We start from the raw sequence: 21,324 nt of genomic DNA on the forward strand, positions 1-21,324 counted from the left end.
AATTTTCTTTAGAAAAAAAAAATAATTGTATTAGGTAAAGTATATGATGACCTCTGTTCTAAGTATTCATAACCAAGTATTTCTAATTTGAAAATATACTATGACCTCTTACCTGTAAATATTAAAGGTGTTTGAGAATAATGTGACTAGCCTGAAATGGGTAATAGGCATACAATTACTAACTCTTTATGAAGAGTGAGTGAAACTATTGACAAAGAAGAGATCCACTATTGTAGCAGAAAAGCTGAATACTGTAGGGTAAGAAAATCTGATAAGGCAGGTGGCTTTATACTCCATCTTACTGGGAATATTTTAGACAAATCATTTCACACTTGCAATGAGTGTGGCCTACAAGGATAAGGTTGTGTATCAACAATTGGAAGAGGTTACAAAAATATGTGGTATGGAACACTTAACTTTATTGAGGCTGCTTTAGTAACAGCAGTACGAGTTTCTCATTTCAATCTATTAGATAATTGATCAACCATGTTTAAGTTGTTACAGGACCAATAATTTAATTTCTACCTTCCCTTGGATACATGAATGCTAAGGAATACTTCATAAGTTATCTAAACTACATGTGGCACTGACAAAAGTTTAAACACTACAAGGACTGAAAATGACCTAATTTCCAAATTACATTCTATGGAAGCCTTACTGTTATATTTTTTATCATCCATTTACTTGATGTTTCTCTACATGAACCTCCAACAAATGGGAATAGGGAAACAATGCCCCACAAAGATTACATTTATGAGAATGAATTCTCATATGTCCTTTCAGAGCTCTTGACTCGGCAAATGCAGCTTCACATACATTGCATTTATAAGGCTTTTCGCCAGTATGGGTTCTTATATGACCCTTTAGTCCACCAGGTGTCGAGAATATTGCTTGGCAAAGCATACATTTGTACGGCTTCTCACCTGTATGAATCCTCATATGATGACTCAAATTACTCGATGCAATGAACGAAGCCTCACACAACGTACACTTGTAAGGACGCTCACCTGTGTGCGTTCTCATGTGGACGTTTAAACTATTCGAGTGAGAAAATGAAACGTCGCAAAGAGTACAATGATACGGTTTTTCTCCGGTGTGAGTCCGCATGTGAACCTTTAGATTACTCGACTGCGTAAACATGGCTCCGCAAAGTGTGCATCTATAGGGCTTTTCGTTTGTATGAATCATCACATGTGAAGTTAGGTTACCAATTTGAGAAAAGGATGCTTTACAAAAAGAACATTCGTAAGGTTTTTCACCTGTGTGTGTCCTCATGTGAACCTTTAGAGTACATAACTGAGAGAACGCAATGTTACAGACGGTGCATTTGTACGGTTTCTCGCCCGTGTGCGTTCTCATGTGGTCCTTGAGAACCGTCGACCTCGAGAACGAAGCGACACAAAACGTACATTTGTGGAGTTTTTCTCCTGTGTGGGTCTTCATGTGTCCCTTCAAGTTGCTATGCACCGAAAAGGAACTCTCGCAGCGCGTGCACTTGTACGGCTTCTCGCCTGTGTGCGTTCTCATGTGAACCTTTAAGCCGTCTGGTCTTGAAAACGTCGCTTTACAAACATCACATTCGTGTGGTTTCTCTCCAGAGTGGGTTTTCATATGAGCGCTCAAATGACTGGACTGAGTGAATGAAACCATACAAACGGTACACTTGTGCGGCTTCTCTCCTGTGTGGGTCCTCCTATGGACCTTCAGATTAGAAAGCTGAGAAAAGGAAGATCCACAAAGCGTACAATGATATGGTTTTTCACCTGTATGAACTCGGGTATGAATTCTCAAAGTACTTGATGTGGCAAATGACGTATTGCACAGAGAACATGTGTAAGGTTTTCCTTTGGCACTTTTAACACGAACTTTCTTAACTGGTTTTGGTGAGTTACATATCACCTCCTTTTTAAGGGTTTGATTCACATCCATTTTGCTCGCTCCTTTGGAGATGATTCACGCAGGAATACTTTCCTCTAAAGAATTTCGACAATGTAGTGTAGTTTTTTGTACCTCCTGTAATAAAAACTACAAATGAATATGCTTGTATATGTATATTTTTATCTGTAATGAAAATACTGTACTACTTCTTCAATAAGATTGCAAGCTATTTCATTCTGCAAAATGCTAGTGTATTTCTGGCCCCAATCTGGAGACTTGGAAATGTCCATCTTAGTGCACCTCCGTGTGGAGGTGAGGAAATTGATGAGAATTTGGGAAATGTACCTTAGGAAATAACACTGACTGGATGAGTTGGTTCATTCTACCATTAAAACCACTTAATTACCACGTATAGGCACCTATCTTCAGTCTTGCAAGAAACAACAGTTTCTCAGTTGAGGAGAGGAAAAAAAAAAAAAAAGGATAGAGGTATTTTGTGGTGGCTGGGTTCATATATACTACCATAAAGAGGAGTGCAGTAGAAGAAATGACACAAGTTTCATGTACCAGTGAGAATAAGCAAGTGTGGAGAGTGAATGGTGTACAAAAAGGCAGCTCAAAAAGGAATATATCTCATGATGAATCACAAGGGTAAATCATGTTAACAGGATACTTTTCAGTCCATAATAAGGTTGGATGCTAGACATGAAAAGATTTGAATCAAACATAAAAAAATAACAAGCTATTAGTCATACATGACAGCATAAAGTGTTGCTTAGGTGCGGGGTGATCTAATAGAGGTGTTCAAGTGGATCTAAGGCTTTATCAAGGGTGATGCAAACAAGGTCATCATATTAAAAAAACAGGGCAGGACTCGCAGTAATGGTTATAAACTGGACAAATTTAGATTCAAAAAGGAAATGGGCAAGAATTGGTTTACCAATAGGGTGGTCAATGAATGGAATAAACTTAGTAACCATGTAGTAAGCACTGAAACTATCAGTTGTTTTATGAAATGATTAGACAACTTTATGGATGGGGGGGATGACAGGTGGTGATGGATACGGAGCTGCCTAGTGTAGGCCTTAGGGTCTCTTGGAGTCTCCTTCATTCTTATGTTCTTAAGTTTATCTAACTAGATATTAAAATTCAAACTGTACTACATGCCATTATTGTGTTATAAAGGCTTCTTAGACCTCTGGTACTACAGGTCTCTCTAGTAGTATAAAATCCCCTGGTGGCATTATTGTACTACTTTGTTGGTACACAACCAGCACTTTTATTCTTGAAGACCATATTCTGCTGAAGTGGAGTTACAGAAATGGTAAAGGAGATTTAAAGAGGGCAGCAGAGAGGAGAGAGAGAAGTTAAAAGTAATTAGTGTTTTTGGAATGGAGAAAATTATCAAGTCATAAAAATATGTGACTCTGGTCTATAGGGGTGTCACAACAGTCCCAAGATATTTGACAAAACAATAAATGATAATAAATAAATAAAATAAAAAGGCAATTCTGATGTAATTACAATAAATTTGCTTTTGGGGCCCAAATCCCCAACCATAACCTAACCTCCTCACACTGTCAAGAAGTTGTATTAACCTAATCTTTTTGAGGCCATCCCAAGCCCCCTGAAGGCAGAGGGGAACATGATGAGGTAGAGATAGTAAGCTATCTATGAAATAATCAAACCAAACAAGTGTAATGGAATACAGAAAGTAACATGTCAACTTCACTATTTAAAAAAATTAAACCATACTTTTACTATTTGTCTTACTTTTTATATATATATAAAAAAAATAATAATGATAGCTACACAGAGAAAAAGGAAACTTTTATCGGGCTACCAACAACCAATAGCACAGGCAAATTCAGGCAGCTCTTCCTGGGGTGGGGTGGGGGGGAAGTGAAAAAAAAAGTACTATGCCACCCACTTAGGAAATATGTTGGTGGATTTCAATAATTCCTTCCAGTTGTTTCAGTATGATGACTGTATGGACATGCAAGCATAAATTGAATATATTTTTGCAACTAAATACACTTGCACCAAAGGGCACATACTGATCATCTATGCAGTTAGAAGTTTTATATTGGAAGGTGCAGTTACCTTGTGATTTGAAAGCACAACATATCATCATTGTCCAGCACTCTGCTAACTGGACAGATCAGTCCCCAGTTTGGTAGATACCCCTAATTCTGCACCTTACAATACAGAAAAAAACCACTTCTGGCCTCATAAAAAGCAATGTGCATCCTTTGCAGCATGTGTATTTAACTGCAATAAAAAATGTATTTCATCATCAGTTTTGGAAACAATTGTGAACCTTATACATTCATGTGGTCACCATACTGAAACAACCAAAAGTAATTACAGAAGAATGCTAACATATCTCCTGAGAGGAATGGAGGGGGGGGGGGCATGGCCTCAATCCCTCCCACTACCTAAACCACCTGTGACCACCAGATTCCTTTACTCAGCGTCACTAGACCCTCTTTGGTAGCAAAATGGTTAAACCTATTCTGATGACTGTACTGATTACTGAACTGTACTCTCAGGCTTCTATTAAACTTCAAATTACCCCCATCGCAAAGTGAATGGGAAACTAAATTATTTGACGGCATATAGATACCTCAATGAAGATTACATCATTAAGTCCAATTAGACTGGATTTAATAAAACTGAAATTAATAATAATGCTCAGCAAATCTCAACGTATGGGAAACAAATCTCGGCAAATCACGTCCCATTATCAATACCTTAACTACATAAGTGAAAAGCATAATTACGCGGTATTTAAGGTTTTAAACTTATAATATAGGCAATAGTAACAAGACAAATAATTACCATGAAGCTATTATGCTTAACATTTCATTGTTTTCCTTGGCGAACGTACAAAATGGCAGCTTCGAACTGTATTGTTTACATTCCGAAGTCAACTGGCTTGAATTTTTCTTTTTCTTTAATAGGTTGCGATTACTCTTGATTAATTCTGATCTTATATGGTCATTGTGAGCTTAATTCGACGCTGATTTTAACAATTCATATTCGGCGGTTGGTTTCAGCTTGTCATTGGTCAGGCTGTCGATGCGACATAATAATTTCAGTGCTTTACTGTTGGCGATAATCTATTATTTACCCTAGGGAACAAACTGAAGCGATCCCTAGTTTGGATCGGTAGTTTGCTGCTGACCATCTTGTATATAAATGGTCTTTAACCTTGAATCCATAGAATCCATTACTGAAATATTCGCAGCCTGTGCACAAACTCCTCTGTAGAACACCAAATTATATATATATATATATATATATATATATATATATATATATATATATATATATATATATATATATATATATATATATATATTATACAGACACACACACATATTAAAAGTGATGGCTAATTATGCATTTACTATCTTTTAGATGCATTTTCCATATGCCTTACTATGGATTTATGTTCCTTTGAGAGGAAGTTTATGACTTCACTGTATTTATCTAGTTGTATTTGCGGGAAGGGGAGCTACGCTCGTAGTGTCCCGCCTTTGTATCTCGCAGTCTAGTTTGCGCTAAAACTCATGAATGTTTTTTGTGAACTATTTCTTTGTCAAGTTTGTTCCAAGTGTCCACCACTGTAGGTGGTCATGTTTGCTATATCGCGATTTCGAGTTCAAGACCCTTCTTCAGTAGCTTTTAGGAATATTCTATCATGTCAGGATAAGAATTATTCCAGTGTTATGTTTAATTATTTTTATATACTGAGACTTCTATATTTGCTCGTCATTGGGAGAGGTCACCGGTCGCCTGGAAGAGGTTACCTGGTAACTCAGGCAGTGATGAATTGTCACGTGCTGGGCATCTAGGGAAAATCCTCCGACTTCGTGTTGTGACAAAATGTCCTGTGCTTGGGATTGTGGCGTTTTTGTCACGACTTTGATTTGTGGGGTTATGTCTCACGCTTGGATTTATGGCGATTTGTCTTATGCTTGGTAGGGCCCTAAGGTCATCTGCTTGTATATTCAGATTTGGGCTTAACTCTTTAATGTATAGTGTTTCTAAAATTGGGAGGCGTCTGTCATCTGTGCATGTTTCCAAAATCTCGTAGTTTTCTTTGAGGATGTTTCTTGTTAGTGTTGTGCCATGGACTTCTCTTAAATTATTTTTAGGGGCTCCTGATGTCAGGTGACATGAAAGGCGACGGGGTAACCTCGTTGTCGTCATGCCAATATAGGTGGAGGGGAGGGCTTCACAGTCCCTCATGCACAAGTAAACCTATAGATGACGTGATTTTTTAAGTTCCTTTCTTTCTTTCTTGGTGGGAGCTATTTTTAAGAGGGAAGTAGCTGGTCTTCTTTGTCTTATAATAGATCACCAATTTTTTTTTCTGGGTTACTTTTAATGAGGTATGTATAAGAGAAAATATCCTGCCCGTATATACTATTTATATATATATATATATATATATATATATGTATATGTATATATATAAATATATCTACATGTATTTATATATGTATATATGATTATATATATGTATATATATGTGTGTATATATATATATATCAATATATTATATATATATATATATATATATATATATATATATATATATGTTATATATATATATATATATATATATACATATATATATATATATATATACATATATATATATATATATATATATATATATATATATATATATATACCAAGATATTTTTTCCTCCTTATAAAGGAGGCAGCCAATTCAGAGACATACCTATTCCTACCCATTTCACTCCCTTCCACCACCCATCTCGTTCCTCATGGATGATGGAGCATCCCTGCCTCTGCCAACTGCTCTGGACCAAACACAATGCAGCAAGACACAGTACATCCATACCAAGATTGCTTCATTTAATTGGTGACCATATATATATATATATATATATATATATATATATATATATATATATATATATATATATATATATATATATATATATATGTATATAAAAGTTAATGTGGTTGAAAAAATATGTATATATATATATATATATTCAACCACATTAACTTTTTATTTTTAATTCCATGTCATCACGAACGAGACTGACAATGCCCACGACGGAGACACGCACGCACACACACACACACACACACACACACACACACACACACACACACACATATATATATGAATATATGATTCATAATGACTTGGTTTAACATTGTAAACTCCCCTATTCAGGAGGCAAGGATAGTGTTCCTTTGCAAAGAACTTTGTATTATGGAATTTAATTAACCATGCCCTTGGTTCAACTCATTGGTGGTAGGGTCTGAACTGGTGTCACCTCGACCTCTGCAGCAAGCGATGATGCTCTAACCTGCTCTGCTTGTAGAATCCCAGTTCTTGACCACAATCCAACCTAGAAAACTACTTCAGAACTAATTTAGTTGTGGACCGAATCAATTTTACTGATCTGCTGGATTCAGCTTTATGGGTTATGTTTTCTACAAAACTTTGAATTTCACCCTACTTTCCATTTTTCTCTGTTCAGGTTGGTTGAGAACCAATATTTTTGTCTACTAAAGCAATATATATATGTATATATATATATATATATATATATATATATATATATATACACACATTCAAAAACGAATTTGTTTGAATTGTACATTTGAAAACTGAGGTTCTGCACATATACACACACACGTTATTTATTAAAATGGGACCTGGAAAAATAAGAGGACATGAAAAGAAACTCAAAAAAGATAACTATAGGAGAGATCTTAAAAAAGAAAAGAAAAAAATAGTTTTCCACATAGAGTACTGGATACCTGGAATAAATTAAATAAAGGAACAGTGTGTGCAAACACTATTCAAGATTTTAAGAAAAAACTTGATGCTGAAAGATACAAAGACGGGTCACTCCCTTCCTGTATAATACAACTGGGTAAATACTTTTGGCATGGTGGTTAGAATTCTCGCCTGCCACTGCGGCGGTCCGGGTTTGAATCCTGCCCAGGGCTGAAATGATTTCAGTATTGCTGCACTGTGGGTTGTTACACCAACTCTTGTGGGTGGGGAGTTGGGGGTGTGTATGCATGCAAGGTCACAGTATTAACCATAGATCAGTCATATGAGCTCTGAGCTCTCATCCAGGAAGATAATAACTGTCAATCATGAGTACAACACGTGATCCAAGACAATGGTGAGACCATGGTGAATCACATATGAAGACATCTTGACAGGTTGTAAGAGTAGGAGAGGAATACAAATAGAGAATGAGTTTAGTCCTTGACTAGTTTTGCACTATGGTGCTTCTTGAGTAGGGATGAATACACAGCAGAAAAAACTGGTTATCAAAAAAAGAAAGAAAAAATAATAATAACAATAAACAAATAAATCAATAATAAACAAACAGACAAAATATAATAATGATAATAATAAATGTGGAGTGAAAGGATACATGGATTCTCTGAGTCTAAGAAGGACTGAAATCCTGCAACCTGGTCAAATTGGCACTCCATAGGATACTTCTGTTTACCTAATGTTCTGACATATTTTAATTCTTTTGCCGCATGCAATGATGCTGATTTTGACAGTTTAATATAATCTATTCTGTTGTTTGTGCAGTTGTTGGTGGTTTCTACAATTTTCTCTGTTACTAAGATTATTGTGTAGAATGCTTGCTGGTCCCATTTTGGTGAATTTCCTTTTTCGTCCATATGATTTATGAGTGTGCTGGTGTTGTGATGGTATTGGACATAGGCTCTGCATTCTCTAATTCTTGAGGATAACCACTGTATTTTTTTTTCTGATATAGGCACGGTCACAACTTAAGTATGGAATGATGTACACTAAACTTATTTGATTAATTTCCATCTTTGGTTTAATGAGGTCATCAATTTTGTTTCCTACATCACATGGAGATAAGGATACCAGTGTGACTGTCTCTAGGCCAAGTTGGAAATGGTGGCTAGTATATAGGCTACACTGTGTTGTTTGCATTTTGGTCCTTTATTCTCTCCCTCACAGCTTTGGTTTTCTTTAGGCTGTGAAAGAAATAATAACTGTGAGCTCATGACATTTACATATTACATACACTCTTCACTCTGGCACTTATACCTACTTCAGAGAACTTTCTTAAAGTAGTTCTTAACTTGGAATAGTGAGGAATATTACAACATGGAAATTAAGGGTACTACAAAACATACTATGCACCAAAAGGACTCATATTTGTCTAATTATATAGACCAGCATTTCTCAACTAGGGTTCTGCAAAAACCTAAGGTTCTGCAAAAGGTTATTGTAATCATGTAATATAGACATCACCCTATCTAACCTATCATTACAATGAAAACAAAATTAGAAAGATATGTTTTTTTTCTCATGGATTCCTTGAGGCATGCAATTTATTTTAAAGGTTATCCAAGGATAAAAGGTTGAGAAATGCTGATATAGACAATAGTTCCAGTTTGCATTGCATTGTAATGTGCTAAGCAACAACTCCAAAGGGACAAGTTGTTTTTTGAGCTAACTGCTTTCTCCATTAGAGCCAACAGGGAGTCAATGTAATAAATGAGGTAGTGACTGATTGACTAAATGACAGTATATTCTGTCACTCAAAACTTTCTTCTGCTATTCAACAATAACTTCATTCTCTGAGCATTAATCTATAATGATGGTGGGGTGAGATGATCTCTGGAAGCTCCTATTTACAACCCACATGGTAGGCAGTGCAGCCCCTTGGGTCATCCTTTACTGGGACTAAGGAGCCAATTCAGTTCAGCAGTAGTCTGCATGATTTTGCAAACCTCTTCAGTATATCCTCTGCTCACCCCCACATGGGTAAGGCACAAGGATAAGGTGCTCCAAATGTCTGACTTGGGAGCCATCCCTTTGGTCACCCAATTCTGTAGGCTTAAGGAAGGAGTAGTATCCCTCTCAGACTCAACAAAGTTCTCCTGTTGTACTCCTGACCCACTCTGTAATACCTTTCCATCAACGGTACAATAAAGCCTCCCCTTCACACCCAGAATCAACCTCACTCAATAAAACAATAGTAATTGCCCACCTTCCCCAATGAGGGAATTGTTGCTGCCACAACAGAACAGCCTCAGAATCACATCCATTAGCTATCACCCCAGTACTAGTTAGGGTCTTTGCACTCCTGAACTTACCCTGTTATCATCTTAGCCCATAATGAGATCAAATGGGCCCTAACCCAGACTACTCAAAATTCTTAGTCCTACATACTACCAGTGAATCACCCCTTGCTACATTAAATCCCTTCATACTGATAAAGATGTAACTTCATGAGGAAGATCCTGCCAAATATACTTGCAGTCAAATAGATCTGTATGAGTGTAATTGAAATCCAGAACCCAGTACAACAAAGTCCAGTATTTCAACCCTTGCTGGTACCTAAATTCAAAATAAACCACATACAACAGTCAACATTACATTACTGAGATTTTTCAGAATTTGAACACAAAGAACCCGAGGGGTAAGGTGTAATCATAATCTAAATGGTATGGAGATTTCAACCTCCACACCAGTGTTAAATTTCCCCCTACCTTAGCTTTCAACCTATCTTTGCATATGACATGAGATACATGAGAAGGTACTCCCTATGCCATACCTGTCAAGTCTTATGTTTTTTGTTTGTTTGTTTTTTTGTAACTCTTATGTAATTTCTATGATTTTCAAGTCTCACTGCGTAAGTTGAAAATCTTACGCTTTTTCTCTGCATGCGATGCTTCTTAATGTGTTTTGAACCATTTGAAATAAATTCCCCTTTTGTAAACAGTCCTGTTTTTCATTATGTGGTGTTCATATTGTATTGTGTTTATATTGTGTTTTCATCCTGCATTTGTTTTGAAACAAATAATGAAAAAAAAAAAAAAAAATTGTTTTCTTATTGTTTAATTACCATTTTGTACACAAACTTATGGTCTCTAATGCAAAATCTTTTGGCAAGACACCACAAGTAGCTTGACAGGTATGCCATGCCCATATTGCTGCTTCAGTTATCGACATTTTCAACATACTACGCAATGGTGTCACTGTGCAACAGGAAAATATGAGAACTGTTCAGCCACCACATGTAACTCCCCTTGCTGAAACTTTGTCATATACACAAACTATGGTCAAGACCAAGCAACTTCATCTTTACAGTGCACAATTTTAAGCATGAAATCCTCAGGCACTGAACATATTTACCATAAGGCTTAAGCTGAGTAATACTGCTTCACCTGGAATTCCATATCAAAAAACAGTGAGATGCCTCCCCAGTGAGGCACCTTTCCACAGCACTTTTGCTCTGGCAGACCCATCAACTGCTGCCATAGATACAAAGGGAAGTGGGGAAACAGTCACTGAAAATTATTTAAGGAAACAAGGTGATTGTCATCATCCATAAGACATTGAAATTGAAAAAAAAAGAAAAAAAAAAAATGGATAAGAAAGGATGCAGCAGGGGAAGAAAACAAAAACAAAAATCCTGATAAAGGGGAAAGAAAATGGAATAGATGATAATTTCATTGGAGAGTGGTAGATCAAAAATAGTAGAAGTGGCATTGAAGGAGATAATCAGAGAATAGGAGAAACAATAAAGTGAAGAGTTAGAAATTGGCATTTACTAATGTAGACAGAATGACACTGGCCAGATTGGAAATATATAAATATCTCCAGGAGAGAGTTTCAGATATAACCTGTTGTACTGAGACTAAGCTTAATGGAAATACTGATAGTTAAATGGGTGAAGGGAGCTACTGTTTTTGGCAATGGGTGAGAGGAGAGAAATTTGTAATAGCAGTGAAAATCATACAACGGTCAAAAGTGCTTTAGAGAAGGCCTAGGTGATAAGTATGAGAATAATAACAGAAAATCAGTAGGAGAGATATCATAATGGTATATAACCCACTAAAGAAAGTCCACAGAGTTAGAATACAGAAGCGTATGTTGGCCTCTGTTTAAAAACTGCAGATAATAATAATAAAGGGAAAAAAAAATAATGTAACCTTGATGGAAGACAATGTGGAGAGGTGTATCGAGGGTGGTGGAGAAATTAGAAGTATTGAATAATAAGGCAATAGATTGTTAAATATAACAATCTGATGACCAATGGGTCAAAGAATCAAGACATAGAGGTGAAGATACACCAGAAAGATTGGTTTAATCTTGAAAGAACCAGCTGTTGTTTAAGGGCCTTAAAGACAGTGAAAAAATATATATGTAAATGATTTATTGAACTTGACAACTTTGTCCAATACAAATATCTCATAATAAGCCTTAATAAGGCTAGTGATGTAAAAACATTTCAATATCAACTATATCCAGTAAATGTCATGTACCTATATACTATCTGACTTTTGTAGCAACTACTATTGAACAAATATCATACTAATCTATGACTATTACAATGGTTTCCATCCTTTTCACAACACAACTTTCTTTCAATCACTTTCTATTATGATTATTCAATAGCAACCATAAAAAGAGGAATTACCAACATCACTGACAAAGTCAGTGGTGCATCAAACATTTTTATTAACAGTAATTCAGAATAAGACCTCCATTCATGTATAATTTTGTTACAATAACAATGAATCAAATTTATTTCTCTGCCATACCCATACAAACTTTTTTGTAAATACACTTTTATAATCTGTAACAACATGATGTACGCTGCAGCATGATCTTTTTCACATCTTTTTCTGATCTTCCAACAGATGGAGTTTCCAAGAATGTGACTTCACTCATTCTTGCTCATCTGTTTTATCTGACACCTGTTGAGACTCATCATCATCAACATTGACCTCTACTCCCACATCTTCCTCTTTACCAGAACCCATGGGTTCAGATGAGGCACTATTTCTGATAATATGCTCCTGGTCCTCATCTTCAATTTCTTTCACACTTTTCATAGTGTCAGACTGCTCATTAGACCTATCCAGCTCGTCTGTGGTAGGCTTGTCACTCATGTGAACACTCATATGGACCTTCAACCTAGACCATGAAGTAAACGAGTCCTCACACAGGGTGCACGTATAAGGTTTTTGACCCGGATGGGTTTTCATGTGAAATTTCAACTGTGATGAGCTACAAAATGAAGTATTACACACACTACACTTGTGGGGTTTGTCACCAGTATGAGTTCTAAAATGAACATTTAGATTTGACGACTTTGCAAAAGCAGCGTTACACACTGTGCATTTGTAAGGCTTGTCACCTGTGTGTGTCCTGACGTGATCATTTAGGGAAGATGACTGAGAAAAGGAAGCACCACAAAATTTGCATTTGTACGGCTTCTCGCCGGAATGGGTTCTTATGTGTTTTTTCAACCCAGACGAGTCGTAGAATGCAGCATTGCAAAGAATGCAAACGTGCGGTTTTTCACCTGTGTGAGTCCGCATGTGTATCTTTAGATGAGACGATGCACAAAATGCAGCTTCACATACGCTACATTTATAGGGCTTCTCGCCAGTGTGAGTGCTCATGTGTCTTTTCAGATTATATGAGCCGGCAAATGTCGACTCACAAACACTACATTTGTGAAGCTTCTCGCCTGTATGCGTTCTGATATGTCTATTCAAAGTAGACGACTGAGCGAATGAATTTTCACAATATCGACACTGATATGGCTTCTCTCCAGTGTGAGTTCTAATGTGATCATTGAGCGAGTACGATCGTGCAAATGAAGCCTCACAATGTGTACATTTATATGGTTTATCATTGGCATGAATTTTCATGTGCTCTTTCAGCTCGCCTGCTTGCAAAAATAAAGATTTACATATTCTGCACTTTCGAGGTTTTTTACCTTTGTGAGTCCGATTATGATATTTCAGAGCAGAAAGAGAGGAAAACGTAGCTTCACAAAACCTGCACTTGAGAGACTTCTCATCCGTTCTTCCCACAACATTATAAGAATATTCTGAGGGACAACCAATATCACCTACTCCACTAGTTTCAGGCCTCCAACTTTTCTGCACTAGCTCCTTCTCAGTAGTTCCAGTCATATGTTTTGCTTCTTCACTATATGTCTCTAATAATGTTGCTTGTCTTGGTGCACCTAAAATTAAAAAAAGGTATGTTTATATAATCATATAAGTATATATACATCATGTAAACACCTTTCGATCTGTTATAAATTTATACATCTAGTTACATAATTCTTTTATAGGGCAGGCCATCATATACTGTAAAAAGTATGTTCTAGTGAATGACAACTTTTAATGAGCAATATATAGTACCTGGCTGGTAATGGGCATTGCATAAATCAAAATTAATATCTATATAAACATGTTCCTGTCATTTGTAAGATTCATAGACAAATGGGAATCAACCTTGTACAATGAAGTATTTTTGATGTCTATCTCAATCTATTAACACCTCTCCACTCAAATATATGACCACTGTCTCTTTCGTCTTTTCTGATCAATTTTGCTTTTAACCCTTTCCCTACTGGGAATACACCTAACCTGCCCTAGATAGGAACATACATCAGTGGTCCAGTCCCAACACAGGTGAAATATATAAGCAGGGTCATGAGACTACAAAGAGCAGCAATCAAAATGATTCCCTGCCCTGCTAACAAGTTGTATGAGGAGACACTAGAAGCATTGTTTAAAGATTGAAGGAAATTTCATTATAGTGGTCAGATCACTGAAGGGGTGGACATATGTGATAGAAAAAAATCCTGATATTGGGTAGGAAAACATTATGAGGTTCTGGGAACACATTGAAAAAGACTACAAGTTTGAAGGATGTGAAAAAATAGTTTCCCACAGTGATATGTAAATTAGCCCAGAAGACAATAAGGCCCAGGCTGGAACAATTCATGGACTTAAAACAGGGCATTATAATTGGAGAATAAAATACAGGATCCCACAGATGTAGCTCCCTTCATGTATAATACAATAAGGTAAATGCAATTTGATAAACACACACACACATGTTGCCCAGCCCATTGTGGGAGAGACATAGACTACAGCAGAAGATTAAAGTGGTGTTTCACTATATGGATAAAGAGATGATGAAGAAACCCATTGAAACCCTGATCTGTCCAAGACTGGACTATGTGTCAGTAGTATATTCCCCACAAAGAGTGAAGGAGTAAGATCAAGAAAATACAAAAGGCAGCAACCAAGCTGGTCCCCAGCCCAGTACATAAACCATAAGAGGAAAAACTCAAAGCACTGTGTCTAACAATTTTGAAAGATTGAGGAAAAAGAGGTGATATGATTAAAGTATTCACGTCACTAAAGAGGACAGGCTGCACTGAAAGAGATCTCCTGGTTAAAGATGAGAGGGCTTTAAGAGGTTATGGGAGTAAATTAAGAAAGACACATGTCTAAAGAATGTGAAGAAATGGGTTTTCCTTATAGATGCATAAATACATGGAATAGTTTAGAAGGTGATATAGCCAAAGCTCAAACAATACACAAGTTCAAATCTAAAGATGGTAAATGGAAATGAAGTATATAGATTAGGTTGGAACTGTACATAAATGTGAGGCTAGATAAGAATAGTAGAGAATAGGAAATGGGACCCAACAAGCATTGCTCCTTTCCTTTCCTGTATACTACAATTAGCTAAATACACACACACACACACATAAGGGAGGGGAGAGCTTTAAGAGGTTATGAGAACAAATTGAGAAAGACTAAATGTCTTGAGGATGTGAAGAAATATTTTTTCATTCAGATGACTAAATATATAGACTGAGCTGGAACAATACATAGATGGGAAAATAAGTATATAGATAGAAGTTGGAACCATACATGAATTCAAAGCTAGGTACAATAGATTAGAGAGCAAGAGACAGGACCTTTCAAGCATTGCTTCTTTATTATATTACAATTAGGCAAATACACAAACATATGAAAAATTTTCCACCTGGCAGAAATTTATACATCTATTTACATAGTTCTCTTATAGATGAGGCCATCATACACTGCAACAAGTATGTTCTAGTGAATGATATTTCTAATGGGCAATTTGTAAAATAAGAGATATAAGCAAGATTAAGAAGGTACAATGAGTATCAACCAAAGTGGATCCTAACCTGACAGATAAGCCATATAATCACTCAATCCATTGCATCAGGTTTTTGCAAAAGGCCCATGGCTCCCATGTTGTCAACTGCCACCAAATTGGCCTACAAATCACTAAAGGAAGAAATACTCTGTTGTCTCAGTATAGCTGGAATGGGGCAATGTACAGTAGAATAAGGTATTCACTGTCTTCTGTGTGATGAATGCACATGGAATGGTTTGTTGTTGTGGTCAGGCTTTGTTTATGTTATTTACCTAATTGTAGTACACAAGAAAGATGCAACACTCATTGGGTCCTCTCTCCTATTCTCTAATTATGGTGGCAGCATTTTCTTGCTGGGCAGTGATCTGTCACACTAGTGTAGTTCTTGCTTCTCTTGAGAAGGATTTTCCTGTGAGGTTAATGTGTGAAGGGGTTTTATGGAGTAGAGTTTGAAGTTTGGTAAATACATGTACATAACACACACATGTAGTTTTCAGGTCACTAAAAGGGATAGATTGCACTTACAGAAGGTATTTCCAGATTAAAGATGGGAAGGCTTTAAGAGATCATGGAAGTAAATTAAGAAAGACCACATGTCTACAGGATGTGAAGAAATACAGTCTTCCATATAGATGTATAAATACATGGAATAGCTAAGATGGTGATATAGCTCAAGTTCAACCAATGTATGAATTCAAATCTAAATATGATAATTGGAAATCAAGGATGTAGATTAAGTTGGTACTGTACATAAATTTGAGTCTAAGTATGTTAGAAAATTAGAGAATAGGAGACGGGATCCAACGAACGTTTATCCTTTCCTGTATACTATAAGTAAACACACACACACACACACACACACACCGTGGTCACCAAGTACAAAAAAATGTATAAAAAAACTTGAAAGAATACAAAGAGCAATTACAAAATTGGCGGCACCAACACTCTCAAAACTATCATATGAAGAGAGACTAGCAAAACTTGAGCTACAGACACTAGAGTAAAGAAGAGAGAGAGGAGATTTGATAGCTATTCACAGAATCATGAAAGGCATAGAAATGATTGATAGAGAGAATCTAATAAAATGGGATGATAGAAATACAAGAAGACACGGAAAGAAAATCTAGAAAGACAGCTATAGAAGAGATCTGAAAAAGAACATCTTTCCTCACACTTGGAACAAGTTAGATGAGAAAGTGGCGTGTGCAAAAACAATACATGAATTTACATACATACATACATATACCAAGGCTTTTTCCCCCTTCCAAGGGAGGTAGCCAAAAAGGGAAAGGCATAAAAACACTCCCACCCAATTCATCCCTAAATACACTCCACACCCCTCCCACCCTTCCTCTCATCTGAGCACCTCCTGGATGACGGGTCATCCCTGCACCCTGCCCACCGCCCTGGGTCAGAAGCAGTGTCGCAAGACACAGTACATCCACAGCAAGGCCGCTTCATTTAATCGGCGACCCCCCCTCTCCGTCCCCCTTTGCATATAAGGAGAGGACGGGGAGAAATCCCTTCGGGCTGCGTCAAAATTTACTCACACATACTACCCCACCCCCCACCCCCCCGCCCATTCCTCCTCATGCAGTCACAACATCATCCATATACAACCATTCTCCACTCACCTCTGTCTTCCGTCCTCTCCCTTCCTTCCTCAACAGACATTCCCCTCTTCCCCAAAGCCCCCTTCACCCCATCCATCCACCTCATCCTAGGACGTCCCCTCATGTTCACTCCCTCCACATCTGCCTTCCATACCTCTTTTACTAGTCTTTCTTCACTCATTCTTTCCATGTGTCCAAACCATCCTAATATTCTTTCATCAACCCTATCTCCCAAATCCTTTTTCACCCCTGTTCTCCTCCTCACCTCCTCATTTCTCACTCTATCTAGCCTTGTAACCCCCACCATACTTCTCAACACCTCATCTCAAACACATTCAAACTCCTTCTCTCTTCTTCTCTTATGTTCCACGTTTCTGCCCCATACAATGCTGTTGGCACAATCACTCCTTCATACAGTCTCCTCTTCGCATCCATTCCCAAATGTCTATTTCTCATTACACTCTTTAAACCACCAAGGCATTTACTCGCTTCTCTCAATCTACATTCTACCTCCACCTTCACTCCACCTTTTCCTGCTACACTTGCACCCAAGTATCTAAAACTATCCACTTCCTCCAGTCGCTCTCCCTTAATGTTCACTTCCAGTCTACTGCCACTTTCACCCCTTGTACATCTCATCATCTTACTTTTACCCACATTTATCTTTAGCTTTCTTCTATCACATACTCTCCCAAACTCTGCCACCAGCTTCCTCAATCCCTCCTCTGACCCTGCCACAAGCGCAGTGTCGTCTGCAAACAACAGCTGGCTCACCTCCCACTTTTCTCCATTTTCTTTAACCATCTCCAATCCCTGACTCACTACCCTAGCATTCACCTCTCGCACCACCCCATCCATGTATAAGTTGAACAGCCAGGGCGACATAACACATCCTTGACGAAGTCCCACCTTTACTTCAAACCACTCACTCTCTCCATTTCCAATCCTAACACATGCTCTACTACTCACACTCTTGACAGCTCCCAAAAGCTTTCCTCCTATCCCATAAATCTGCATAACCTCCCACAGTGCCTTTCTGTCTACCCTATCATAAGCCTTTTCCAGATCCATAAAAGCCCAAAAAACATCCTTCCCCTTTCCTATAGCTTTCTCACATATCTGTCTTACCACAAAGATCTGATCTACACAACCTCTACCCGTCCTAAATCCACACTGTTCCTCACCAATTACTCCTGTTCCTCTCCTAATCCTCTCAATTAAGATTCTCCCATAAGCCTTCCCTACTACACTCAACAGGCTAATCCCTCTGAAATTACTACATTCACACTTGTCCCCTTTTCCCTTGTAAAGAGGAACTATACAGGCACTACTCCAGTCCTCCGGTACTCTACCCTCTCTCCAGCAAACATTAAATAATCTCACCAACCAGTCCACCATCACTGAACCTCCCTTTTTCAGACATTCTGCATGACATCCATCCAGACCAGGTGCCTTACCTGCTTTCATCATCTTTACAACTGCCTTCACCTCATCCTTCCTTATTTCTCCTCCATTCTCCTCACTCATCACTCTCATTTTCTTCGTATTTCCCACTGCAGCTATCTTTCCCTCCCTATCCTCCTTCACATTCAGCAACTCCCTAAAATATTCTGCCCATCTTCCCCTCACTGCCATCTCTTCCATTATCAACTCTCCATATGAAGACGGGACACGACGAGCATAGCTCCCCTTCTGGTAAAATACAACGAGGTAAATAAACACTGCATTTATACATATGGTAAAACTATAGAATTTGGACAATTCCTTTGTCTACGAGTTTAATCTTTTTTCTTTCCCATACTTTCAACTATTTTCTTTTGTCCTTTCCTTTGAACATGAATGCTGGCCAAGAGGAAGTCTAGATCATCCCAAAATTTGAATTATTGGTGTCTGGATTTTAGAGCTTTAAGTGTGTGTATTTACCTAGTTGTATTTTACGGGAAGGGGAGCTATGCTCGTGGTGTCCCGTTTATGTATGTGTGTGTGTGTGTGTATACATATATATATATATATATATATATATATATATATATATATATATATATATATATATATATATATATATATATATATAATTAAATATATATATATATATATATATATTTATATAGTTATATGATTTATATATATATATATATATATATATATATATATATAATTATATAGTTATATGATTTATATTTATATATATATATATATGTACAACATATATTCTTAAGAAAGGTAAATTTAAGAAACACAAATGATATCTTCAGTGTTTAGGTTTCTTCTCTAAGTAACCTTTGGAGCTGAAGGCATCCTGCAAGAGCACAAATGGTAGATGAATTTCTTTATCTACTCAACAGGACTATTTGAATTGATGTTGTCAACTATATTTTTATTTACTTACCTATCTTAACTTGATGCTATTACTATTTCCATTATTCATTTCCTAAATGATTGTGACAACATGACATAGATAATTCAAATTCCCCTGCAGTATGATAAACACTGTGGCAGTCAGGTCCCTCAAACCTACAAATTCCAATATAAACTGCTTGAAGTCTTAATGTTGTAACCTTTTGACCTCCTAATTTGCAACTTAATATTTCTTTTCTACCTACATGGCCACTACCTAACCTACCCATTTTTTCATTTACATCACCACCACTGCCTCTTTTAAATGAAGTTCCAGTACGCTCCATTAATCTCAGAATACAACAACAATTATTGTTTTATTTTGAATGGAGGGGGTGATGTATATAATGAAAGCCTGCAATGGACTCCCCCTCCCCCTCCTCCCAAACCACAACCCAAATATACTGTACTACCAAACCTGTTGCTCATACGGGATCAATTTAGTTTTGGCAAACAGCACATTGAGTTCTTACTATTTTATCCTCAAGTATTCATAATTGCTACTCTACGATCATTGTGCATGGACTAAATTAAAACAGACATTTAAGAACCGATTATTTTTTAAGTTCCTCTTTTCTATAAATATTACTAATGACTTGAATGTGTACTAGTTCCTTATTCGTGCTATTGACATTTACTTCCACAAGTATTCGCCATCTGGTCTTGTAATCGTATACCATCAAATTAACTACGTACCCATAAAGTCACTGTAGAATGGGTAGTACCCAGGACGGGGCATGGGCATTGGATATAAAGAACAGCCTGGACGTGATGCAGGCGCTGAATACATGGAGTGAGTGGAGTCCTGCACTTCATTGCAGAAAGGTGTTGACGTATCCATGATGTGGAATACTGGGGATCCCGAATGTACACTGGACTGTGATTTGTTTACCTACACAACGAGTGACTGCGCATGCGCGAGTTACGCGTCAAGGTTATTATTTGACATGAAATTTATTGTCAATAATGACCAGCGTTTCTATCCTTAGGGACATAATCGCATCGAAGAAATGTAGGTATAGTGGTGGTAGTGGGGAGATTTAAGGAGGACAGCAGAACGAAGGGATAACATAAGTTTCATAATTATATTTTAAATCGAGATATATGGAATGAGAAACGCGTGCATGTGCTAGTCATTACAAGCATTCATTAGATTATATTATGTTCTACAATAACTCTAATAAGTTTTATTAAGAAAAGCTAAAAAACAAAATCATCAGTATCTATATTAATACGGAGTTGTGCAAATACGTAAAATAAACATAAATAGAATAATAACAATAAAATACAATTCATTTGGTTGTGCTTGTGTGGTGTAACAGGGTTGGTAAATAGGATCGAGGGCTCACGCATACAACTATGCATTTATCGTTTCCATGTGGTGTTCGCTGGGAAGGATTTTGGCATCTGCAT

General features: G+C 37.1%; 1 protein-coding gene across 1 annotated transcript; it reads right to left on the reverse strand.

Moving 5' to 3' along the window:
* Positions 1 to 411: 411 nt before the first annotated feature.
* On the reverse strand, positions 412 to 20,928 carry LOC143030345 (uncharacterized). Its single transcript, XM_076193498.1, has 7 exons — positions 20,608 to 20,928; positions 12,624 to 13,934; positions 10,794 to 10,926; positions 10,159 to 10,285; positions 9,624 to 9,855; positions 8,406 to 8,675; positions 412 to 1,955 (listed from the first exon to the last, which is right to left on the reverse strand). Exons 1-7 carry the CDS (start codon positions 20,750 to 20,752, stop codon positions 673 to 675), a joined length of 3,501 nt encoding a protein of 1,166 aa, XP_076049613.1. The 5' UTR covers positions 20,753 to 20,928; the 3' UTR covers positions 412 to 672.
* Positions 20,929 to 21,324: the final 396 nt, after the last annotated feature.

Source organism: Oratosquilla oratoria, chromosome 12, assembly GCF_046742065.1.
Source record: "Oratosquilla oratoria isolate Oo_2021 chromosome 12, ASM4674206v1, whole genome shotgun sequence".
Lineage (NCBI taxonomy): Eukaryota > Metazoa > Arthropoda > Malacostraca > Stomatopoda > Squillidae > Oratosquilla > Oratosquilla oratoria.